The 27,374-nt window shown below is 47.6% G+C and overlaps 1 protein-coding gene across 2 annotated transcripts in view; it reads right to left on the reverse strand.

Moving 5' to 3' along the window:
* VPS13D (vacuolar protein sorting 13 homolog D) overlaps positions 1-27,374 on the reverse strand; it is a 2,754,556-nt gene that overhangs the window by 2,033,160 nt on the left and 694,022 nt on the right. For both annotated transcript variants that reach the window (XM_086921894.1, XM_086921893.1), the window contains exon 23: positions 5,544-5,670. In XM_086921894.1, coding sequence (XP_086778020.1) covers positions 5,544-5,670 — 127 coding nt within the window. The remainder of the gene's footprint in view (positions 1-5,543; positions 5,671-27,374) is intronic.

Here is a 27,374-nt window from a genome sequence, read left to right on the forward strand (position 1 = left end):
AAAGAGAATGGAGCCTCTGCTGGTATGTACAAAAGGACAGAGGCATGGGGGCAGAATCAGGATACATGATGACCAGTTGTACTTTTGTGACTTTGCAGAATACTATCAGTCGCAATCAAGTTAAAGTGGGTTCGGTGTCTGACATCCGTATCAGTAAAGGATCTCTTTGTCTGCATCGGTAACAGCATGTGATCCGGTATAGAAGTCTGTACCAGTGTCAGTACGGGGCCTGAAACGGGTTCCATGGGGTCAGACTGAGCAGAGGATGGATCTGCTGGTGGTAACCGGACTGGGGGCCCTGGCAGTTCCTTAGAGCCCAAAGACATGCCAGAAGGAGTCAGAAGCACACCAACATTCTGCAGCATAGCCTTCTTTTTTTTTTTTTTTTAAGACCAATGGTCCCAAACTTTATTTAGTTTCACAGGTGATAAGGCAATTGATCACACAATGTCATAAAAAAGAATAACTACTACAAACGTTACCCAGCTAGTAGCATGTTTTGACATGTCGGTCATACATAAGTGAAAATAAACAGTAGCCAGGGGAGATGCATTAGTCCGCAAACGGCAGTGCCAGGAAAAGTCTCGGGTTGCAGTGCTCGTAGCCCGCAGCACTGCAAAAGGACCAAGGTGGTCATGATAGCCAACAACCATTGTCTTAGGCCGCTTTCCCTGGTCGGCACAGAAGCAGTCAAAGGCAGGATCACATCCCATACTGTCATATGGGTCGCTGGGTTACAGTCTCCTGATCTTGGCAGTGTCCAACAGGCATTGTGTGAAGAGTAAACGGGGAGGGGAAATCGAACATCATCATGAGTACAGCAGAAACAATCTCACTGCCAACCAAGAGACACAACAGGGAATTAAAAGAAGGGGGGAGGGGGAAACATTTCAACAACAGTTGGACTAGTATTTGCGTGTACAGTAATGTATCAGTGATCCTAGCTGTGTATGTTGCACCCTATGTGGGCCGTGTGGGGGTGGGGGCGGCTGAGGATGTAGAGCTGCTGCGACCTCAGGGCGGGGGGTGGGGGTGGGGGGGGGGGGGAACGACAGGGGACTCCTCCTGTTGGGCATGACCTCGGTGGCCGGGGGAGGGAAGGGGGGGGGCCGGGGGGCTCGCGTCACAACCGGACGGTAGACGACAGGACCCTCACTGTTCCGTGTCGGGGCGGTCACTCTATACCGGCCTGGGTGCACGCCCGGTGGTACGCGGTCAGGGCAACGTCCCAGTCTTGGGCAATCGGGTACTTCCGGAGGCCCGCCGTCTCTTCCCTGTGTAGAGACACACTCTCCGCGCAAGCCCAGTTGTCGAAAGAGCGACGCCAGTCAGCAGGGCGCGGGGGGGGGGGGCGGCACTCTTCCATCGTTTCGTGATGAGTCGCTTAGCCGTAATGAGTCCTAGGTCCCAGAAACGTGCCCTTAGTTTGGTCTGTTTGGTTCTCTTGTAGAGCCCCAGTAGGCAAGCTTCCCACGTCTTGGGGAGGGTATCGCCCGTGGCCGCCGTCAATGTGTCAGCGACCGCCGACCAGTACAAGGTGAGGTGGGCGCAACTCCAGAGTGCGTGCAGGAAGTCCGAGTTCAGGAGGCCGCACCTGGAGCACGCCGAAGATGTGAGTCCGAAGTAGCGATTCAGTTTGTCTGGGGACAAATACGCGCGGTGTATTATGTAATATTGGATGATCTTAAATCGCACGTTGCGAGGAATAATTCTGGCGCCTGCCAAAACCGCGGCCCACTGTTTGTCTGACCAGACACTACCCCGGTCGGTCGTCCACTTCTCCCTCAGCCTTTGGGAGGAGAATTGAGTATGACTGTTCAGCGCTTGTGCTAACCAATGCACTATATGGGAACCATCGCCTATCACATGTAGATACTGGATAAGCATATGTGTGAACGGCTCGTGGGCCAGGTCACCCCATGCCTTCGTTAGCTCGCGGAGAAGCCTGGCGTGCGCCAGAAATTGACCCACTGGCAGACCGGTGTCTGCGGCCAAGGTCTCGAAGGGCAACAGCTCTCAATCACTATACAGGCCGCCCAGTTCGTCCAAGTCTGCCGCAGTCCAGCTGCGTAGCTCGGTTGAAGACAGCGCGCCAGTGCCCAGGGGATTCCCCAGTAGAGGCAGGTTCGGGGCATAGGGTACCGTACTTTTGGTGAGTCTGAGGCTCCGCATAAAGCACTGCCTCGCGACTGCCACATGGATCTGAATGGGGGGTCGGCCCCGCGTCAGGGGGTGGAATAGTGTCAGCACCTGTACGGGGGACAGGGTAGTGTCGATCGTGGCCGTATCCATCAGGTTCTTACCACTCAGCCAGTAAGCAACCCATTGTAGCTGGGCCGCTAAGTAATATAGTTCCTGATTGGGAACCGCCAAGCCTCCAGAGTCCGAGGCCGCGTAGAGGGTCCTCAATGCTACCCGGGGGCGCCCTTTATTCCAGATGAGGCGCCTGGTGAGGGCTTCCAACCCCTTGAATATGCGTGCCGGTACATACACTGGTAGGTTAGCATAAAAGTAGAGGAGCTGGGGGAGCAGTATCATCTTGGTTAGCGCCACTCGGGCCGGCACATTCAGTGGGAGGGAGTTCCAGAACGTGACCTGGGCCGATAGCGAGGTTGCAGCATAGCCTTCTTGATGACATCAATATGCTGTGATGTCGTCAATGGCTCAGGAAACTCTGGGCACACCAGAATCGGCTGACTGGAGATCTCAAAGATCTATAACTGACATTGTAAGGCCATCTCATCTTCACTTTAGGTTCCAAGTGGCCAGATGGCATTGAGTTCTGCTTCACTTTTTACACTTGGAAATCTATTCTAACTTACTACAGAACTGCACAATTAAAGTTGACCACACGTGGGAGTAGTTCCTGGCATGAGAATGAGTTCGAGCCCATGACTTGGAGTGGGACTTGCACGAAGGCTGTGTCTGGCAACATACAGCTTTGCTTTCCAGTCCTGGACTATCTTCGAGTGGGCGAAGGCACATTAATTGTACTCCACTGAGGTGTGGCCAAAACTCATACACCAGAGTCACACCTGATGTGGGTTGTAACTGATATCTCTTTTCTAAAGTCGCTCCATGGTTTCAACCTGTCATTTTGGGTAGCGTCATTATTCCCTATCACAGAGGAATTTGTTTTTAGAAGTTGTTGGAAATCTGACAAGATTGGATGCCGAAGTTTGGATCCATGTTGGAAGGTGCAAAAAGAAAGGAACTATCATCAGTGCGCAGGGGTGGTGTTAACTGCGGCTCTGCTCTGTCACTTCCATGGCAGTATGAACTCAAAGTGGAGCTGAACAACACCAAAAGGCAGCATACGGCAGCACTGCTGAAGAAAAGTGTCCGGATCCATTTTAGATGCTGGGGAGTGTGGTGAGAAATCTGCAGTTGGAAGTATCCATCAGAAAAGGAATATCAAGTGTGAATCTTCTATCCCCAGGTATGTCTGAGGAAAAAACCAAACCCCAAAAGTCTTGCCTACTACTGGAATCAGTGAGATTACAAGTAATAAGACATCTGTCTGCATGCTTTACTACAGTAATAACAATCGACCCTTGAATGACTGTTGCTATTTTTACATGAAACAGGTCAGGCCCAATGTTTTTATTGTGCAATGTAACAGACTTTAAAACAGAGTAATAACAATCGACCCTTAAATACCTGGTGACATTTTCACAAAACATATGTCAGGCCTAATGTTTTTATTAATAAACAGATGAGGCCTATTGCCTTGTGTGTTGGCTTGGCACTTTAACCAACTCAGTCCCACTGTATCAATTATAAGCTTTACCAGAGGGCAAAAAAACTGTATTTTTTAAATGGAAGCACAGTTCTGTCTGACCAAATGCTGCACTCAGGAAAACCAACACACAGGTGCAAGTAGTCTAAGCCCCTCTAAGTAGTTCTTCTGAGGATTTTTCTGTTGATCACGTAAGGCAATGGGACAGCTGCGCTGTCAAGCCAGACCTAAAAAGTAAAGCAATGGATGGAATTGAGCTAAGTGGTCAGCAGACCTCCAGAGCGGCTATTTGACAGCACTATTAAGGCAGTAATATTCCGTCATGCTTTCCACTGGTGGCCTCTTAAGGCCTTTCTTTCAGGTCCTGCAAACGGGACCTTGATCTTTGTCACCTATTTCAGACAAACAGTTCTGTTTCATTTTTGAGCCCTTGAGCATCTCTCAACATCTCTCATAAGCAAGAGTGATTTTCCTCATTTCTTTACAGAAAATGAGGATGCCTTGACAATCGTTTCCTGAGAAACGCCATGTGCACCTCAGAGGAAAAACAGAGCAAAAGTTTCTTGTTGCAAAACAACCGCAAGTTTCTGGCTGGGGTTTACATACCGTGTAATTACAAAATGGAGCCTGAGACCTGTGAAATCTCATGGTCGATAAGACTTCTGTTTTGAACTATAAAACTGTATGGCAATATAGCGATCATATAAAAATTTCCTGGACCTCTTGACTGCAGCTTTTCTGAAGCATAAGTTTTAAGTTGACATGGGTTTATCCTTAGGGATGGAAATTATCTTATGCTTATATGTTTATGATGGGTTTGACCTACCTAGGCAAGCTACAATGAAACCGCAATCAATGTTATAATGTTTTTGGTTACATTTTGTTGTCACAGATACTGCACATTATTTGATGTTTATTTAACATCACACTGGCACATGAGTGGAATGGCACTGTGTAATGTAGTCTTGTATTAGTTTTCAAAGTCCTGATATGATGTGGTCAATGCACACACTGCTCTGTTGGGTTGAGTACCACACAGTCAACCCCAATCATTAAGGATGCTTAAACCTGCACCTAAAATAACAAAAAACAGAAAAACCTTCTGCGAACTCCAACATTTGGGATTTAAAGCTCTTCATAGTACCCTGTGATCCCTACGTCCAACAACACCTCTTCCACTATGCCCACTCTTCAAATCTGAGGCCTCACAACCACCATCTACTAGCCTTTCCCAAACAAAAATGTTTTTCATACTGATCCTGACAATTCAGTCTACTTGTACCCCTCCATTGTAGTGGAATAACATAAAAACGGATGCAACCTCCTTTCTCTTCAAGCGGAAAACACACTCTAATAATCTTTTCCCATATATTGCCACCCAATCAACAGCAGTGCAGGCATGTAAATATGTATATTACATTTTACAAATCTTCAATGGAGAGCCAATGCTGCAGCCTCATTCATCATTGTACATGATTCATCACTCACTACCCATGGAAGGATCCACCCAAACTACAGTGTATTTTAGATGGATTTCACCCCAGAATAAGTCATAAAGAAATGCTTGAGTATGAACCTGTACATTATTTGGAGCATTAGCATAGAAGTGTAAAATGATTATTTCTCAGAGAACATTTGCATGGCTTGCTTCCTCAGTGAAATCCCCCAAAGAATTCTTGGCAGGATTGATCTACAAGTGTTTTTCTGTGTAAAGCTATTCACGAGAACAACATATTCTTTAAGGGATATTACACACTTGATTTACTTATTTTGAAATTGGGCAAAGAAGGTGACATATACTTACTTAAAAATCTGAAATGTGAGTGCCTCTTCACCACTGGTAGTAAAACGTTCCCTGTAAAAATCTCCATTGATTGTCAGATCACTTAAAGACAAGCTTCCAATGCTACCCTGCATAGATAAATCACCATCTAAAATATAGAAGAAAAAGGAGCATTTCTGCAACAATAAAACACATCAACGTAGTAAAATATCAAAAGTTAAGACCACAGGGCTCAAAGCTCCTAAATGCTTGGGCATTGCATTTGTGGATACAACATTCATACCTTTAATCTGAGGGATTTTACCACTGCATGAGAAATGTGAAGCATAAGGAACAAGTTACCAGTGGCAGATGGTAATTCCTGAAAGTGGTAGGGCGCATTACTTGCCACAGGTTCCCTGTTTTAAAACATTGCCTTGCGTGCCTTCACACAAAAATTTACCCATACACTCACACTCACTCACTTACACACTTGCACACACTCACACTTTCACAATGACTGACCGTCAATCACAACTACTGGTGTACAGGAGTTCTGAGATGAGCTCATGGGGTAAAGATGTTCTGCTTTAATTGTGCAGCAGATGCAGGTGCACATGGGCCTCTGAGCCTCAGTGTAACTGCACCTGCTGCAAAATGAATAAAGGCACTCCTGAATCACTCCCATTCCTTCTCACAATCTGACCCTGACTCCCTTATTCTAATTCACTCACACTACTCCCTCACTTTACTAACTCCCTCGCCCACACTTTCACTTATTCAAACTTGTAGGAAAGTAGGATCTGCTTTCATGGTTACCCCCACTTTTTGCTGGTGTTATTCTGTTTTATGATTAGTCTGACTGGGATCCTGCTAATCAGGACCCCACCTACCCCAGTCACTCTGATTCCTCCCTAAATTTGACAGTGGAAAATACTTTGGTACCTTCCCAATTGGCGACTGGTGTACCCATGTAAGTCCCTAGTATATGGTACTAAGGTACCCAGGACATATGTAAACCAGGGGTCACCGATGGGCTGCAGCATGTATTATGCCACCCATGAGAGACCACGCAACCTGTGAATACAGGCCTGTAATAGCAGCCTGTGTAAGTTGGTGCTAGCACCACTTACTATAGATATACGTTTCCTTATATAGCTGAGGCCACTGCACTTAAAACCAATAAGTCACCCCTAAGGCAGACCTTTCAATCTTGAAGGCAGGGTGCTAGGCTATAAGTGTGAGGGTGCCCTGCATGAGATGGACAACCCTACAAACACTGAGTCGATTCTCCAGGCTTTGTTAGTGTGGTCAGCCATTTTCACACAATATGGTGGCCATGGGCCATTACGCCCCCAAACAAGTTGCAAAAAATTTGGCCATTCTTGTTGATAGTGCTCTCACCATGCAAGATGATATATGTGCTCTATTTGGGAAAAGCTTTGCAACACTAAAACTGTTACGAAGACTCTTTCAGTGGATCCCCATAGCATGTAGGAGAACCATTGTCCAAGCCTTGCTTATAAACGGGCTGGACTATGGAAATGCTCTATTTGTTGGCATGGCGGACTATCTATTCTCACGATTGCAGCTGGTATAGAACGCGGCAGCCAAATTGGTATGTAACAAAAGCAAGTACAGCTCAGCATCGGAATGTCTGAGGGCATTAAATTGGTTCCCAATGAGACAAAGAGACAATTTCAAATTGCTGAGCCATGCCTACAAGGTCCTATATCATTTGGGCCCAAAGATCCTCCAAGATAGAGTCAAATTCTATGCACCCGCGAGGAACTTTAGATCGCGATTCCAGGTACTGGCACAGACGAAACGGATCAGGAAGTCCAGAGTAGGGGGGTCACTCCTTTTCCAATCTTGCGGCGACACTCTGGAATGAACTTCCGCTTGATCTTCAGCTCACTGATGGCTACCTGGTATTAAGGAGAAAACTGAAAACGCATTTGTTCCCCAAAGCTTGATTCGTTACTAGTTCCCCCCTGATGAACTCCTCATTTATGTTTTACTCTCCTTTAGCGCTGTGATATCCTCTGGACGAATGCTAGAGCTTTATAAATAAATAAAAATGAATCCACAATGGCTAACTATATATTAGCAGTGCTGAACCAGATCATTTTTGGTATCAAATAGGTTGAAATCATACCCCACTTTGTTACAGGTGTTAAAGGTATGATTCAATTTACTGGGTCGCTCCTCCAGGAAGCCCCCAGTACTCCCAGTAACAGCCTTCCAGGGTCTGCCAGCAAGCTAGTGCTGCTGCCGACCCCAGACCCGATTCTGCCCTCCTGCTGCTGAGCTGAGCTTGAAAAGGGGAAAGTAAAACAATAGGTTTCCTGCCACATTGAGGTGTGACCACCTTCCAGACAGGACTTAGTGTATTGGGCTGGGGTGGGGTGGGGTGGCTTGAATCATTCCAATCCTTTCCCTGGGTTACTTAAGGGCATACCTGTGAGTGGCTCTTCAGATTCGTTGTGGGACAAGATTCCATCCTGAAGACTCTTCAACTTTGATCGTATGACTGCACCAAGGAAGACTCCTGCTGCTCCTGGTCTCACTATTCTGCAAGTCTTCTTCATAGTCTGTGTCTGTTCTTCATCCAGGTTCCTCTCCAGGCCTCTGCGCATCTGCGAAGAAATCTCCCTTGGACTGAAGGAGTCACTCCCCTGCATCTGCACGTACCGCAACAAAGCTGATCGGTCTGCTGCTCTTGATGACTTCCGGACTCTGAACAGCTCAGCAACACAGGCATGGTTCTGCCACTCTGTTGAGTACTGACCTATTCTCTCAGCTAGTTTGAGGCCAATATCCCTCTACGGAACTGCTGGAACAGTACCCCTGTGCATCACGTCGACTTGCTGTTGCCAAGGCTTGTTGGCTCTGTACTCCAGAGATTTTCGAGCTACAAGAAAGTCCATCCTCCAGCATCTCTTCCTGTCAAGATCTTCGTCCTCACTGCATCCTCTGCACCGCGGGCCTGCATCTTTGGCGAGCTGCTCGAAGTGCTCTTGCAACTCATGTGCCTTCTGCCTGTGGGTCCTCTCGAGGCTCTGTTTTGGCTTCAATGGGCTCCATTGCTTGCTCGAGGCCTACTCTGACTCTCCTGCAATTGGTGAGTCGCTTGGACGTTGCAACTTTATTTTTTTCCCCATGTATGTTGCTGCTGCCAAGGCTAGTTGGTGCTTTCACTGTACACCGACCCCCAGGTTCTCGACTTCCGACGTGGGACCGCAAGTAAACGGCTCCTGGTCCTACACTGCGTCCCCTGGTCCTCACAGCTGCAGTGACAAGGTCACAGTCACCCATCCTGCATCTTCCATCATCGGTTGTCATTGCTCTTTCATGCCTCCTGGTCACTTCTGAGTGGCACAGACTCGGTCCACTCTGCTTGCCGGTTCTCTTCTTCAAAAATCCACCCTTGGATTCCATCGGACTCTTCCACATTCTTCGCTAGCAGCACCTTTCCTGAAGTCCTCCATTTTGGTCTATGGCGGTTTCTGAGGTGACTTCACACCTACGCACCAGACTACCCTGGTGTAGGTATCCTGGTTCCTGGGGTATCCACGGGTGGGGTGACTCGCCAACCTTCTGTCTTCCACTGGGTTTCTTCAGGATCCACTGGGAATGGTCCTTCTTGAAAACTGCAACTGTGACTTACCCATTGACTTGTATTGAGTATGCAGCTGTGTTTCCACTCTGCACACAGCCTCCGTGTGGTTCCTGGGTACTTACCGCAGGTGGCTCCTCTTGTCCCCAGTTCTTTTTAGTATTCCAGTCCAAGTCCTGACTTCGATCGCAGTTCAAATTCCACTTCTTTAGTATATAGTTTGGTCTCCCCCGGAGACTACTGTGTATTCGTGCTTACTTACATGTTTACATTTGAAGTATTGTTTGTATTTGTGTTCATATCTCCAGGTAGGAGATATACCAATGTGATAGTGAGTGCGTACAAAATATAGACATATTTTTAAAACTACATTGTGTGGTTCTTTTTCGCTTAACCTACACTATATGATTAGTTCTGGTAAAACAAGCTACTTAACACGCCTTCTGGACTAAGCCTGAGGGTTGCTCTCCACAGCTACCACTTAGAGAGCTTTCTTTGATTGTCTAAGACCACTAAAATCACCATAAGGGTTGTCTGGATTAATGCAAGGTGCTTCACTTAATTAAGTGAGCACCATATACTAAGCCAGACTCCTACAATACTCGCAAACATTTTCCCCCCTTCACTCTCAAACACACTGAACTAGCTAACACTCTCAGACAATGTCATTCTCTCTCAATCACTCCCAAACACACACTTTCACTCACACATGCACAGAGAAACAACAGTTGATTATTATTTTTTTACTTACTTTTTCCTGAGAGGCAGCAGCAGTGCAGGAATGTGTAGCTGGAGGTTGGAACTAGCAAACCATGATTGCTAACGATAAGTCAGGCAGGGCAGCAGTGCCAGGTTTAAAATGAAGACCCACAAAGTCCTCTCCCAAGTCCTGGATAGGTCGGGAATCACAGCCTTATAAGAAGCTGTGCTGCGGTTCCTGCCCCTGCTGCTCTGTGTGGCTCCTCATTAGCCTCAGGGATGCACTGATACGTGTCCTGACAGCCCCTGTTTAGCAGATTCACTGTGCTGCCTGAGACATACTCACTAAGACTGTTAAATGAAAATCATTGTGCCTCTGTTAGAGGATTGAAGTTGAACTACCTTCCTCACATGCACAATCCAGACATCCATCTATGTGCTGTGTTTTAAAACAAAACTCCAGCACCAGGATACCCTGGGCGACAGTGCGCTTTACAAGTGTTTAATACAATACAATAGTTGGATGGTCACTCAACCCAGTCCTGTCATAATGAGCCTGGTGAAGAGGCTAGGAGGGCTGACCTTTTCACTGGAGAGTTCATGTAAACACGCAAGTCATGTTTGCATGAACACTGCTAAATTAAGGTATTACAAGTTTGGGCAGAGGTGAAATATGTTATGGCTCACCGGTGGCACGGCTACACCCTTAAGCCCCTAAAGAAGAGCCACCCCTGCAAGTTACTTGCCTCAGGAGCAACTCTGGTTGTTGAGAATACTTGTGTCAACTTACACATTATCAACTATTTCAAAACCTCAAGCAGACCACTCAGAAAATCTTGGATGGAATACAAATCTCCTCACTGACTTCTTTCTTTTCGTCCGCATTATTTTTGTTTTACGGCAATTCACACTTTTGACATTTGGTGCTGCTTATCACAAAACACACGCCTATCACATTGCAGGTACGTCAAGCAATAGTTAGAAACAAGCATTTACAATGCAATGGTTTTGCCTTTGTTAATATTAGAGCTATTGGCATTGCTCTTGACATTATTTTTATTTATGTTTTTTTCTAACATAAATAAATGGCATTGTCATTTACAATGTTAATAGCTTAATCTCTCGCAAATGCCACACACAAATACCCACAGAGAGCCCCCCCCACACACAGAGCCCCCCACACACACACCCACACAGAGCCCCCCACACACACACAGAGCCTCACACACACACAGCCACACAGAGCCCCCTCACACAGAGCCCCCCCCCCACACACCCACACAGAGCCCCCCACACACTGCAAGCCCTCCCCACACACTGCGAACCCCACCCACTGCGAGCCCCCCCCACACACTGCGAGACCCCCCACACACACTGGGGATCAACATGAAAATAGGGCAATGACTGAGTTAGACCAAGAAGCAGGGGGTCAGTGTATTCTGCACTCCTCAATACGTTGAATAATAGTGGGGCTCACCAATCTATTGTCTTTGAATAAGTCAATAGGGACCCTATTTAGGCCCAGGACTTTGATACCTCCCTTCAGGGTAATTTTGGGGAATCACTACTATTTATGCTTCCTGGCATACACCCACACAGAGCCCCCCCACACACACACAGAGACCCACACACACACAGCCACACAGAGCCCCCCTCACAGAGCCCCCCCACACACACCCACACAGAGCCCCCCACACACACCCACACAGAGCCCCCCACACACACTGCGAGCCCCCCCACACACTGCGAGCCCCACACACTGCGAGCCCCCCCCACACACTGCAAGACCCCACACACACACTGGGGATCAACATGAAAATAGGGCAATGACTGAGTTAGACCAAGAAGCAGGGGGTCAGTGTATTCTGCACTCCTCAATCCGTCAACCATCGACGGTTGTTCTGCCCACCACACTTTTGTTTAAGGAAGGGCAGTCAAAATAGGAAAAATGTACAATTATTTATTTATTTTATTTAAAATATTTATATAGCGCGTCTGTCACCTGGCAGGTATCCTGGCGCTGAGAGATTACTCCTAAGATGGAAAGATACGGGAGACTGGGGAGGGGTTGTGAGGGATTTAGGGGAAGAGCCAAGTTTTAATCCGCTTTCTGAATGGAAGGAGTTGTGAAATTTGGCGGATGTCGACCGGCAAACTATTCCAGAGTTTAGCCGTGGCCACTCTGAAGGATCTTCCCCCAGTCCTTACCTTGTTGAATCTGGGTACCCTCACAAGGCAGGCTGAGGCGGATCGGAGAGTTCTGGTGGGGGTGTACCAGGTAAACATTTTTGTAGGGATCTGGGGCCAGTTCTGTGTAGTGCTTTGAAGACAAGGCAGAGTGCTTTAAAGGCTATTCGCTGCTTCAAAGGGAGCCAGTGTAGCTCGGCTGGCTGCTGTGGCCGAGGATCTCCTGGTCCATCCGAGGGCTAGTTTGGCTGCGGCCGACTGGACTCTTTGGAGTCTGTCTAGTAGCACAGCTGGGGACTCGAGCAGAAGTGCATTGCAATAGTCGAGGCGACTAAGGATAGTGCACCTGACTATTAGTGCTCGAGCCTGTGCGGGGAGTAGTGGCATGATTTTACGTAAAGAGCGCAGTAGGGCCGAGCAGGTGGAGACTGTTTTGGTTACCTGCGTTTCCATGCTGAGTTTGTTGTTTAGCATAACACCCAGATTGCGGACACTAGTGACCGGCTGTGGGTTTTCTGGGGTTTCCGGGGGCCAGAATTCTGTGGGGAATAGGCGAGGAATCCGGCTCCCAGTGCAGAACAGTACCTCGGTCTTGGAGGAATTGAATTGCAGGGAATTATTGTGCAGCCAGCCGGCTGTGTCTCTTAAGCAGTCGTGGAATGATTCCATGGGAATTGAGTCTTCCCCCTCCCAGGAGAGGATAAGCTGGGTGTCGTCCGCGTAGTTTATCGGTTTCAGTCTGTGGGATTTAATCAGGGTGACTAGTGGTTTCAGATAAACGTTAAAAAGGATCGGGCTGATGGACGAACCCTGGGGCACCCCGTGAGGTACTGGGGAAAAGGCGGATTGAAAAGGGGGGAGGGACACCGCCTGTTTCCTATCTCGCAGGTATGAGTGGAACCAGAGCAAGGCGGTGCCGTCGACCCCTGCCTCTCTGAGCCTCTTTAGCAGAATCGCATGGTTGACCGTATCGAATGCGGCAGACAGGTCCAATAAGATCAAGGCCACTGCGTGGCCCCTGTCTGCACGCATACAAAGTTCTTCCATGGCTGTAAGCACAGCCGTTTCGGTACCATGGGCTGGGCGAAATCCGAATTGGAAGTCGTCCAGAATGTGATTCTGCTCTAGAAGTGTCGATAGACAGGAGCTAACCCAGCGTTCCACAACTTTCGCCGGATAGGGAAGGAGCGATATAGGCCGAAAGTTAGATAGACACTCGGGGTTTAATGAGGGTTTCTTTAGCAGCGGGGTGATGAGTGCTTGCTTCCAGGGGGTAGGGACAAATCCACAACACAGGGATTGGTTGCAGATCCTACGGAGGGTGCGGAAGAGTTCAGTTCCACACGCTTTCCATGTTTTTGGTGGCAACGGGTCGAGGGGGGACCCAGAGGTGATTCCGCGTGCCATTCTCTCGAAGTCTGCTTCCGAGATAGGGGGGAGAGTCAGCAGAAATTCCCTGGGTGGGAGTCCTGGACTCAACGGATCGAGGTAAGTCGTGGCTGCCCCGGGGGAGTTGAGATTATCTTGCGAAGGGGGAATGGCAAGATTGTGGATGATGGTCTCAATTTTGTCCTTAAAGAACTGTGCGAGATTATCACAGAGGGTCTGTGTGGCGGGGATGGTTTTTTTGGCACAGTCGGGGTGGATAAGGTTGTCGAGGATCTGGAAGATGCTTTTGGAGCTATTTGCGGCATTGACTATGGTGGAGCAGTAGTAGGTGGATTTGCTCTCAGCGATGGCAGATTTATATTCCAGGAGCTTGTTTTTCCAGATAGTTTTGTTTGTGTCGCAATAGCCTTGTCTCCACTTCCTCTCAGCCTGTTTACAGGCTAATTTGAGGGATTTCAGGGAGTCATTATACCATGGGGCAGATGCTCTGCCTTTAGGTTTGCATTTTTTTAATGGAGCTATGGAGTCCGTAGTGGATAATATCCTTGTGCAGAAGGCTCTGTAGTTGTCTTCAACCGAGTTGATAGGGGAGAAGCTGTCTTCCACGTTAAAAACGGCGGTGGTAGAACTCAGATTTTCCAGAGCTTTCCAGTCTCTGTACATAAATTCTGGTAGGGCGCTATGATTCGGTGTTCTAGTTTTTGTGCTGGTAATGTAGAATTTAATAAGAGCATGATCTGTCCAGCTCATGGGCAGAATGTCGTTCAGATGTATTAGTTCGGAACTGGAAAAGATGAGGTCAAGTCGATGACCTGCTGAGTGGGTAGGTTGCTTAACCAGTTGGTAGAGTCCCACGCTTTCGCAAGAGAGCAGGAGGTTTTCTAGACCAGTGTCTAGACTACCGTTTGGCCAGAGGTTGAAGTCCCCTAGGATGATTAGTTTATTGTGAGAGGTTGCCATGTTCGTAAAGATGGTGAGTAGCGCTTGCTGTTGTTGGGAGGTGAAAGTCCCTGGAAGACGGTAGCAGATAATTGCCGTAAAAATACCTCCGGAGTGGCAGTTTATGGAGAGGCCGAGGATCTCGGTCCCGGGGACTGAGTCCATGTCTATGGTGTTAATGTGCCAGGAGGCTCTGTAGATAATACCTACTCCACCACCACGGCCTTTGGGTCTGGGAAGTTGCAAAATTTTAAAGTCCTGAGGACATGCCCATGCTAATTCAATGTCACAATCTGCGTGAGTCCACGTTTCGGTTAAGAAGAGGACATCCAGGTGATGAGATTCGATGAGGAGATGAATTTCGTTAGCATGCTTTGGCAGTGATCTGACATTCAAAAGGCCTCCCAGGAGCAGACCCTTATATGCGAAGTCATGCAGTGGAAAGGCGGAGTCAGCAAAGATGGGCTGACCTTCGTGTGCGAATTCTCGCAGGTTGAGCAGGGTTTCATGGGTATAGCGTGGGGTTTGCGAGCAGATTTGAGCAGAGTTGTCTGCGCTAGTCGCGTCCTCGTCGCGGACGAGCGCAGACGAGCTTGCCTTTAGCGCGCCTTCGGCACGCCATCGTCGCGCCCGCTGCGCTCGTCCGCTGCGCTTCCGGCATGGATTCATGCTTTATAGTGGGTGTTCTGGGCGTCGGAGGGGGTGTGTGGCCAACAGAGATGGGCGTGGCTCCCTCGAGCAGGCAATGGCGGCAGAAGCGAGCGTTTTGGCCGGAAAACAGCGATTAAATCTGCTGTTCGGCGTGGTTTGAGGTAGGTGCCAGGGGTTGGTGCAATAGTGCAGCAGTTTTTAAAATCACAATATACAATGTTAAAACAAAGATTATTCTATAGCGCGGCTCCCGGCTTTTCGCCTCAGGAGTGTCTCAGTAAATAGTGCAGCGCTAGCGGTCAGCGCGCTCTATTTGTACCTGTGAGAGGGGGCGTGGCCAACAGAGGTGGGCGTGGTTCGTGGCTCCCTCGAGCAGGCAATGGCGGCAGAAGCGAGCGTTTTGGCCGGAAAACAGCGATTAAATCTGCTGTTCGGCGTGGTTTGAGGTAGGTGCCAGGGGTTGGTGCAATAGTGCAGCAGTTTTTAAAATCACAATATACAATGTCGAAACAAAGATTTTCTATAGCGCGGCTCCGGGCTTTTCGCCTCAGGAGTGTCTCAGTAAATAGTGCGGCGCTAGCGATCAGCGCGCTCTATTTGTACCTGTGAGGGGGGCGTGGCCAACAGAGGTGGGCGTGGCTCGTGGCTCCCTCGAGCAGGCAATGGCAGCAGAAGCGAGCGTTTTGGCCGGAAAACAGCGATTAGATCTGCTGTTTGGCGTGGTTTGAGGTAGGTGCCAGGGGTTGGTGCAATAGTGCAGCAGTTTTTAAAATCACAATTACCCCAAATTCCAATCAAAAGTTTCCATTGTGTCTCGACCATTGCTATCCTATTTTTCAACACAAACCACTTATTTTGGGGTTTGTTTCTTTACAACAGAAACATGCAAGTTGAGCTGGCATGACCAGCAGAATGCTGTCGTTGTGGCCATGGCCTGTTTGTGGGAGCCCTTTGCCAAAAAATGTTCACCTTCTGAAATATTAATATCTTCTTTTTAGCTTATGAGGCTCAAGGCTGTGTGGTTAGCAAACAAACATCAGACCAAGAAGGCTAAAATGAAAACTAATATATATGTTCTCCAGGTGGGGTACCAAGCACACAAAAGCAAATTTTTCCGCCAACACAGTAGAAACCTTTAATTACGGTGGGTCAGCTTCTTCTAGACCACAGGGGGCAGCAGCCCAACAGCTTCACTGCTAGCCTTGTATTGTATTGTATATTGGATTTATATAGCGCTTATCACCCAGGGGTCCTAAGCGCTGGCCTTGGGAACCTTCTGTGGTGTAACGTATTAAACTCAATGATATTCAGATTGGGCACTCAATAGCTGAAATAAGTATTTAGTGGACTTTTTCCAAGGTACTCTCTTGTCACAAATTTTCTTTATAAAGTGTCTGGCAGCCTCTACATTTACGAAGACAAGGATCTTGCCCTAGTGTTGCAGGTGAAGTATTGTGTCGTGGCATCAGAAGCAGAATGTAAACAAACCATTACAACGGGTTTGTCTAGTTTGAACACATTTACTATTTCCAAAATACACTTCGACCTGAGTCACAGAAAATATATACGTGTCAATGACTTATTGATTCAGAATATCTAAGAGGTCGATGGATTTTTCACAATCATAAGAGTGGCGAAGGGTCAGAAACATAATGGTCTCCTGGTCGCACCGTAGGTGGTGGCACCTGTGTTGGTGTACAGCCTCAGAGTTGTAACTTTGTAAGAATTGCCAAACAAGGTAAAGGCCTTTCCTCTCTCTCATTTCACTTCTAACAATAAGTAAGCTTTCAGAAGGCAGCACTGAAAAAGCCATAATTGTGGAGGAAGGATTTTGCATATGGAAGAAAGGCGAAATTTCCAAATCACATTTTCTTAACGCTACACCTTCCGATTGAAGTCTTCGCAGACACAGAATGTTACCGTATTTTCTTTAGTTTGCTGGACTGTTTTGTGAATCATCACCGCCGCGACCCGGGACTCATAACCGCTAAGAAAACACACCGCCAGCGGCCCGGGACCCGTGAGCAGCATCGGAGCAGCCGCGCTGGGATTGGCTCGCTCAGGGAGGCTCGCCTGAGAAGGACGCGCTGCCATTGGTCCACCGCCAGGGTCTACACGAAGGAGCCGTGCTCCTATTGGCCGAGGACCGGAGAGGCGTGCGGCGTCATCAGGGGCTCGTCCCGAGAGCCGCGCACGGATTGGACGCGCGCCTGAGCCCCTCGAGAAGAGGCGCTGCTGCCGGGGAAGTCCTCCTGCCAGCCCCTGGGCCCTCGCGTGACTGCTGCCTACCCCGCGCGTGTGGCGAACTCGTCACCAGAGATCCCCGACTGTTGTGGGGGCATAACGAGGAGCACGGGGAAGGTGACCGGAAGCGCTGAGAGCGCAGGAGAGACGGGGAACTCGCTGTCCACTCCTCCTCCGGATGACGTGGCGGAGGCTCGGCCGGCTGGGCCAATCCCAGCGCAGCCCTGGCTGGAGGCACACGGCTGCTTCCTTCGGGCCGGATCTCGCTGCGGGCAGCATCTCCGGTCTCCCTCACAACACGGGAGACCGGCAAGGCAGGAAATGGCTTCCCCAAGGAAGGGGGAAGCGGAAAACCACGTCCTCCCGGCCCCGCCCACAACCAGGCGGCGGGCCGGACATCTTCTTCCGGTGTTTCCAATGCCGGCCCAGATTCGGGGGCGTTCACGAGAACAGGCTTTCGGCTGACGTCGCCAAAAGCCAAAAATTCTCGGGAACGCCCCCGAATCTGGTCCTGCATTGACGGACAAACGTGTCTTCCAATGGCTAGCCTCCATTTATGGAGCTAGCCAATGAAAGACGGGGGTGGATTCCCAGCCCCCATACTATACTCATTAGCTTTTTCCTAGCACATGCGTACTTCGTACGCATTGGCTAGGCAAAACCTAAAAAGTGTTACCAAAATATTAATATGCCCTCAGAAAGAGGGCAGCAACAAGAAAGATGTGATAAGAGTGATATTCATGAGAAAAAGCATTACCTAAAGAGCCATTATCTTGAAAGATTCCCACAACAGTTTCACACAAAGAAGACAGTGTAACACAGATTGAACCCAAGATTTTATTGACAGCTGAATGCATAAACTAAAGAGCAAGCAACAGCTCGGTAGACTCCTGATGCCAGCATTCAATGCCAAAGTTAATGCTTTGGGGCCCTGAAAAGCTTTCAGAACTCTTTCTTTGTAAAACATTTAAATATAAAACACAATCACTCACAAAGTAACAAGATGAAGGTAAATAACTTGTTCATCTAAGGGACAGTAACTCCTGCAGAATACTCTCCTGAACACTCCCAAGCCAAAGCCCAAGGACAAAGGAATGCATATAGAGGAAGTTAGACCAGAAACAATGGTAAGGCAGCCCTAGAAAATACAGAGTAAGCAAAACCTTCCATCTCCAGGGTTTGGGATGGTTTAAGAAAAGACTAGACAGCAGCAATGAAAACAGACTGCAATGAAGAAGCCAAGATGGAGAGATGTTCAAACAAAGTGGATGGAAAAACCACACACGATAAGCCCAATCTGGAACTATCAGAATTACTTTTGCCCTGTGAGTGTATATCTTGCAAATGACTTCCTACATAAAAGTAAGAGGTAGAATTGCATAACTTAGACAAAACAAGCACTCCAGAGTAACTCATATAGACTCCTGAGTGTCCCCAGATAAAACACATGCAACAAAGGGGACACAGCATGTTAAACTATATGGCAAATAGATCCACACCTGGGAATCACCAAACTTTGAATATCTAGGACACCAACTCTGGATGAAGATGCCACAGGTGTTACCTGCGCAGAGATTTCAAAAACTCATTTCTCCCAACTATATGAACTGCTGGCAGGACAATCGTTTTGGCTAGGGCCCACTGCCAATGACTGTTGAGCATCCAAGCAAGGCGGTTTAGAATTCCACCCTGCACTGCTTGTTGATGTACCACACAGTATTGGTGATGTCCATTGAGATTTACACAATGTAAGGAGGTCAGGAAAACCTTCAGTGCCAGTCGGACTTATTCCCAACTCCAGAACATTCATGTGCAGCTTCCTCAAAGCCATGAACGCAAAGCACTGTACTTCAGATCTTGAAGATGGGCTCCTGTCACACAACTTATGCCGGCCAAGGAGGATAAAAGAACTACTCCCTGTCGCAAACTTGAATATGCGCTGCATGCTTCCACCACTGCAGCTTGATCATCAACAGAGCATTGAGACAGATCTTGTCCCTCAGACTCCCATCAAACTAATTCCATTTGTGATGGAGGGTTTCATGAGCGGGCCACATCCTCTACTAAGCCCCGAAAAACAGTAACAGGCATGAGGCCATTAGCTCCAGAAAACAAAGAGCAGTTCTGCCAAATAGAGTCTGATTCTCATGAACAGCAATTCTGTTTCCTGAATGGCCTGAACACTTTCCAGACATGGAAAAGCTATAACACAATGAGTGTTCAAGATTGCCCCAGTACATTGCATCACCTAAGATGGGACAAGAAATTACTATTTTACATTTCATCGATAGAATGCCCTACTACAGAAGAGTGGTTTTGAAAACCAAGCTTTTGGACACCAAATCAGAACTGCCTTTGATCAACCAATCGTTCATCTAAGGATAACATCAGATTCTCTCTTCCCTTAAAAGCCACTGCCCCCACATTGACCTAGGTAAGCGCTCTTGGTGGACAAAAAGCCTAAAGGCAGCAACATGAACTGAAAATGGAGATCCTCAATTGGTACTGCCTACAGTTTCTTTGAAAGGGAAGCAGGATCCAAAGCCCTGGCTGTGGCATGACTCTGTTTGAGCCATACCATCTCTTGACAATCAAATGAAATGTCAATTAATTACTTTTGAACACCAAAGAGAAAATTAAAATCCACTTCCATGCATGGCATCAACGCAACTGAGGATCCCAGGGATATCAATACTGCGTCTACAGTCTCAGACATGTGTGCATAATCTGTCTAGACTAATCTCTGCCAACCTAAAGAAGCTCCTAAAAAGGTCCCTTAACATGGTCTTGGAGGGAATGCACAGCCAACATTTTCAGCTCACTCAAGGAATGCTTTTACTTCAACAAGCAAAGAGGCACCATACAAGGAATAAAATGCGAGGTTACACAGGACACATATGTTCTCATTCAGGAGTCAAACTTATTGGATTCCCAATTTGTGGGGATCACTAGGCTGTAACTCAGCTTCAATTTACTAGCAGAAGCCTGAACTATCAATCTTTCTACCGTAGGATGTGCAGGCAAGTAAGGTGCATCAGACAGTGCAGATTTATATTTCTTGGAGGGTGCCCTGGCCACTGGAGGAGTACTAAAAGGTTTAGACCATCAATGTTAAACCTGATACGTACAAACCTCATTAAATGGGACAATCTCTTCAGCCGACTGATTCCTTACATGAATCTCTGAACACAGAAACCCTCTGCTGTGGCCTGTACAACTCAATGTTACACTTATCTGCCCCCTTTTTAACCACTGTGCCAATAGTAGTTGGACATTCTGACCTGAGGAGATTGGTCCCTGGACTGGTATCCAAACTACTTGCTGTGCAGAGATCAGCCAATGGATCTAAAGGCTGTAGAAACCCATCACCAGAATTGTCACACATTTTTTCAGGTTGATTCAAAACATTGCATACCGATGCAAAAGATTCTGCATTATATTAAAAACCATTTACCAAGATGTTTTATAAAACTGAGAGTATTCTTTTTCCTTCAAATAGTCATGTAACCTTTCCTTGGCAAAATGTAAAATCTGTTCAAACATTTGAGCAACACCAACTACGCAGAACAATACCAGAGCTGACATCAGTGTCCATCAACTGGAAGTCTCAGGAGCCAAATCTGACTTCAAAATGAACTTCAAACAAGAAATCATTGAGGATTTTACACATGACGCTGTGGTTGGAACTGAGGCCAAAGTCAAGAGCGAAGTCAAAACTGTAATCAACAGCATCACAACCTCCAGCAAAGGTGAAGGAGCGGAAGCCACAATCTCCTTAGCACCTGAAAACAAATCCCGAGAAGAAGGTATACAGAATGAAATGTAACCATATATATTTATTTACTGGGTGAACATACACAGGAGGTAAATTGGCACTAGGAACCGAGCGGAGGAACATGGAGGGTATAGCCTGAAAATAAAGGGTGAATGGATGAGAAGTATTTAACAAAAAGGAAAACTGTTCCGAGCCCACTTGCAGAAAGGGAAATTGGCTATGGTGCATAGTTGCACAGTTTAGAACCAGAGCCCCCAAAAGATCTGCCTCTGCAATTGACTCAACTGAAGCACAGGGCTTTCAGCATTCAGACAGAACTGACCTTAAGGTTCTGGATAAAAAGTATAGGGTCAGACAGCGCAAGAGAAAGGGAGAGCTGGTTTGGTAGAAGGCAATGTGCACTATGTATGCATTGAGATACAACAGACCCATTGTTCACAGAGAAGTCAATAAATAGAGCTTCAGGCAGCAGAGACATGGCCAAGTTCGTGCGGACTGCAAACCAATTTGAAAGTCAGGTTTTGAAGATGTACTTTGAATGGCATAGTCTAGTAGTCCTATTTCGACTCATTTACAATAGTCAAGTCAAGAAAGGATACAATATCAGACTCCTGATGTCTTTTTAGATGGAGGCAACAATGAAAGGCAAAAAACAAGTCACTTACCTGTACATTGTGGTTCTCCAGTATTGATATCATACACATTTACAAACAGTATGTAAAGAACATAGAAGGCTAAAAGCCCCCTACCTTAGGCAAAGAGACGTCGGAACGTAGCTTGTCCAACAGCGATATCTGCCTTTTTTCAAACATCAAGGCAGTAATGCTTCGGGAATGTGTGAATATTTGCCCATGTTGCCACCCTGCATATGCTCTTGCAAACAGGGCAGAGGAAGTCGCCACTTTCCTAGTAGAGTAAGCTTGTGCTTTCGCAACAAGCGGACGACCAGCTTTTTCATGACAGAAAAATCGTGGAGGTGTCCTTTCCTAGGTGCCGAGAAAGAGATCAGTAGCTGAGAGGATTTAGGAAGGTATAAATTCTTTGCAGATAAAACTTTAAACATTGTTTAATGTCCAGAGAATGCAAGGCCCTTTCCGCTGCTGAGGATGGATTAGGAAAGAACGTTGGTAAAACAATTGGTTCATTGAGGTGGTAAGTTGAAGCACCTTAGGAACAAAAGTATGGTTAGTGCGTAGGATAACCCTGTCCAGAAAAACTGCAGATACAGTTATTTTATAGTGAGAGCATGGATTTCACGGATACGTCTGGCTGATGTAATGGCAAAGAGGAAAGCCACTTTCCAGGAAAGGAACTTCAAATCACATTTGTGTATTGGCTCAAAGGGAGAACCTTTCAGTTGTGACAGAACGGTGTTTAATTGCCACAAAACTGCTTAACAGCCGGAAAACCACTAAAAAGTCTCTATAAATTATTTGATGAGTCAGTTAGACCACAGAGAAGTTTGATTTGAGCGAGTTCTATACCTAGAAATTGAAGCAAGGTGAAATCTTATGGAAGAGTGAGAAAGTCCTGATTTTGCTAAGTGCAAGGAATAAGGCAGCACCTGTTACGGAGATGATGAGAATGGATGTAATGCTTGCGAGATACACCAAGCACAAAATATCTTCCATTTAGCTGAGTAACAGACGGAGCTCGAGTCTTCTGTAGTATCTTAGAACATTCCTTGGACAGCCTCAAATCCCCAAATTCAGCACGTTGAGGAGCCAAGCTGACAAATGGAGAGAGGGAATTTGTGGATAAACCACTTGGCCCTGGGTCATGTATAGAAGATCCTCATTTGGAGGGAAGAGAATCGGAGCACACTCTGTAAGGCGATGCAGCTCGGTGTACCAGAACTGTCTTGCCCCACCTGGAGCAATGAGAATGATCCAACAAGGCTCTTGCTTCATTTTCTGAAGTACTCGAGGAATGAGGGGAAACGGAGGAAATGCGTAGGCGCACATCCCCGTCCAAGGAAACTGGAAGGCATCTTCCCATGAACTTTGATGAGGATGTCTGCTTGCAAAAAGAGGACACTTTCTGGTGAGGAACGCAGCTAACAGATCTAATGTTGGGTAACACCAGGACTGAAAACCCTCCTTCAAATGCTGGTCATTGAGATGTGGTTGACAAGGAGTAATTCCCATATCTGTTGAGCAAGAAGGGAAAGCACTCGAGATTTTGTTCCGTCTTGCTTTCGGAGGTAAAACATTGTCGTAGTGTTGTCCGTCCTGACAAGCAATGACGCACTTTTGATCTGAGGCATGAAGGCCATCAGACCTAGAAACACTGCTTTGAACCTTAGAATGTTTATATGACACTCCAATCCCTGTTTGGACCACTTGCTGTGAACCTGTAATTGTTGAAGGTGAGCCCCCCATCTGTCCATCGACGCATCCAAGGTCATCACCAGTTGTGGCACAGACTGAATGAAAGGGAGGCCTTGAGACAGGTTGTCCTTGACCATCCACTAGGCCATAGCAGCCATCATAGGTTTGAAATGCGAACCTTGTCGTTGAATGAGCCTTGAGACTGAACCGACTGTGCATCCAGCTGTTCCTGCAGCGGTCGCATGCGAAGTCAGCAATTGGGAACGAGCAGTGCATGAGGACATCATCCCCAGCATGGACTTGTACTGCCTCACAGAAACAAACCTTTTTGTTGAAAGAAGCTTAGTCGTAACCAGAATCTGCATTATTCTTTCTTGAGTGTGAAAGGCCTTGTCCAGCTCTGTGTCGAGACGTGCACCCAGAAAGACCAACCATTTGGCCGGGATAATGGACGATTTTTCCAGATTGATGCGAAGACCCAGAGACTGGAAGAGAACCCGACATGCCCGTGTTGAAATTTCTACCGCTTGAAAAGACGGAGTGCCTTTATGAGCCAATCGTCCAGGTATGGGAACACCTGGTGACCTGAACGTCTTAAAAAAGCTGCTATCAGTGCCATGCACTTGGTGAACATCCTGGGAGCGGTCTTCAAACCAAATGGAAGCACTCTGAATTGGTAATGGCGCTCCTGCCACTTTGAACCTGAGGAATTTTCGTTGTTGAGGGTGGATGGAAATATTAAAATAGGCATCGAGGAGATCAAGAGAAGCCAGAAAATCTCCTTTATCCATGAGAAGAAGAATTTCCTGAAGAGAGAGCATCCTGAAAGATTGACTTTTTTTTTCTTTCTTTTTATTGAAAATTATAAACAAACAAGGCAATATGGAACCTTTACAGAATACCAGTACAAACGAGGGAGGAACAAGGCCATACAGAATCATATGCAGTCGGCAATGGGATGGGGGGAAGAGGGGGTGAAACAAGTCAGTGCGTCATTAGGATGATACTTCGGTAGGGACGTGGGGTAAAGGGGAGAGTGAAGCATCAGTGTTAGACGTCACAGGGGGAGTGCAGATGCCCCCACGGTAACTGTTCCGGGGTCGCCCCCGGGCCACATAAACAGTTTTCTCCCTAAACATCGCCCAATCCATATTCTCCCTCCATGCTTCAACGGTAGGCGGCCTCTGGGACCCCCATAACTGCGCTATGTCTCTTTTAGCGATCATAGTTCCAAGGGTCACCCACAGGGTCTGTGCAGCATTGTGATCTGTTGGCCCCCACACATTCAACAAACAGCGCCTGGCTTCGGGCAAGAGAGCAACCCCGTGGCCTCCTCCATCATTTTATGCACCTCATTCCAGAAGACGGTTACATAACGGCACTCCCAGAGAATGTGGAGAAATGTCCCAACCAGCCCGCATCCCCGCTTACACAACCCATCTTCATAAAATCCCATTCTAACCAGACGGGGGCCTGTAAAGTAGGTCCTGCGGAGTATCTTGAGCTGCACTAACCTGAGACGGGCCGGAATCACAACTTCCTTAGGAGAGGAGATCGCCGACTGCCAGTCTTCATCGTCCAATTTTAAGCCATCCCGGGTCCATGAGTCCCAGAGCTGAACCAGTAGGTCAGCACTATTGTTTATTAGTTTTTTATAGATAAAGGAGATAGTACTGTCCGGCACATGACCGTCCAGCACTCTATCCTCGAGCGGGGACGACTCCGGGATCTTCTCACCCTCTGAAAAACCAGACTTCAAGGCATGGCGGATCTGAAGATATCAAAAGTATTCCCGATCATTTAATTGGAACTCTGTCTTCAGTGCCTCAAATGATTTGATACAGTCCTTTACCCAGAGGTCGCCCACCTTACTGATACCTATCAGGTCCCACTTCTCAAACCCCTTGGTCTTTTACAGGTTGCCTAATCTCTCAGAAGCGAAAAGCGGGGTAGCCAAAGTCATGCGGTCTTTCCATCCCATCGCATTATTTGCATCATACCACAGACGCACAGCGGTCCTCGTAGGTCCCGACAGATCCCTACCAGCTGACCTTGAGTACAGGGCTCTATTATAATCACCCCCAGGCAACAACCACCTATCCATAGTGAACGCGGGGTTAGACGGACCATACATGCCATGATTAATTGCACTCAGTTGAGATGCCCAATAATACCGCTTAATCTCAGGGAGAGCAATACCCCCATCATACCAAGTGAGCGTTAGCTTCGCGAGCGCAATACGGGATCTACCATCCCAAATCGACTTCCTCTGGAGGCCCTCCACTGCACGAAAATATCTAGCCGGAACTATGTCAAGGGTATTTTGGAGTGCATAGAGGAACCGTGGCAGAGACATCATTTTGAAGAGTGCAGCCCGGCCAAGCGGCGAAAGCGGAAGCTTACGCCAGCCCGCCACATCCAATTTCAACCTATTCAACGGGGGGGATCAAATTCTGCTCATCGCGAGCCACCGGGTTTAATGAAATATAAATTCCGAGATACCTGAACCTGGAAGACGTCACCTGAATGGGACAGTCACGTGGGAGAGGAGTGACCTCACCCCACAGTACATAAAGACAAGACTTGGTCCAATTTATAACCAGACCAGATGTCTTACCAAAAGAGGTCAGGACGTCGAACAGAACTATCAGCGATTTCCGGGGAGATGTTAAATAAAGCAGGATATCATCCGAGTAAAGCGAGATACGATCCTCGAAGTCAGGGGACCACCGAATACCCTTCATCGAGGGCTCCCACCGTATCCATGCAGCAAGGGGCTCGAGGGCCAGGGCGAACAGTAGCGGTGACAAGGGACAACCCTGCCTCGTACCCTTCCCCAGAACCCGTCCGTTAACAACGATCTGTGCCAGGGGTCCCTCATAGAGGAGTTGCACCCAGCCAATAAAGCCTGGACCAAATCCGAACTTAGCAAGGGCAGCCCACAAATACGGCCATTCCACGGTATCGAACGCCATTGTGGCATCTAGAGAGGCAAAGATGGCTGGCTCACGTAAAGTCGCCGCCCTCGCGAGAACACCATGCAGCCTGAGATTCAGGGCTGTGTTTCTGTGCGGAATGAAACCCGATTGATCTGGATGGATCAGATCGCTAATCACAGTTATTAATCGATTGGCCAATACTTTCGCGAGAATCTTAGGTTCAGCATTTAAAAGAGATATCTGCCTATAGGAAGCACACTTACCCCTCGGTTTACCTTTCTTGTGGATCACCACAATGGTAGCCAGACGCTGATCACCGGGAAGGGAGCCTCTCTAACGCGATTCCACAAACATGTCTTGTATATAGGGAGCCACCTTGTCGGGACGCAATTTATAAAGTTCAATTGGGAGACCGTTGGGACCCATAGCCTTTCCCGATCGCAAAGAGCGAATAGCGAGAGCCACTTCATCTATTGTTATCTCCGATTCCATTTGTTCCTTATCTGCATCAGAAAGGCACGGCAACGCGATATAGCGTAATAACAAATGCAAATCCTCTTCCGGCCGCTCTGACACAGGGGAATAGACTGCTTGGAAGTGCTCCGCAAAACACTGGGCGATCTCACCAGGGTCGGTCACCCGCTCACCACTCATTCTCTCAATCTCTGGAACAACACGGCTCGCCCTATCTCGCTTATCCAGCCACGCTATTAGTTTACCCGTCTTGTCACCAACATCATATAAGCGACCCTGCTGCTCCCTATTCATGATTTTCGCCGCATCCGTGACCAGCGCCTTGTATTCCAATGGCTTAAGATGCAGGACATGCAGCTTCTCACGGGTAATCCCCTGCTCGAGGTCACTCTCCAGATCCACAATCTCAGACTCAATCTTTATGATTTCCTCATTTCTACGTTTCTTCACACCCGCGATTAAAGACAAAGCCTGGCCTCTAATGACTGTTTTGAAAGCCTCCCAGAGGGACACAGCAGAAGACACAGACCCCTCATTTTCCGTGAAATACTGGTCAAGAGACTTTACAAGGGCAGTACGGGTCTTAGGATCACGTAAATACCAGGGGTTGATCGGGGCCACCCTACC

This window comes from Lissotriton vulgaris, chromosome 5 (assembly GCF_964263255.1).
Source record: "Lissotriton vulgaris chromosome 5, aLisVul1.2, whole genome shotgun sequence".
Lineage (NCBI taxonomy): Eukaryota > Metazoa > Chordata > Amphibia > Caudata > Salamandridae > Lissotriton > Lissotriton vulgaris.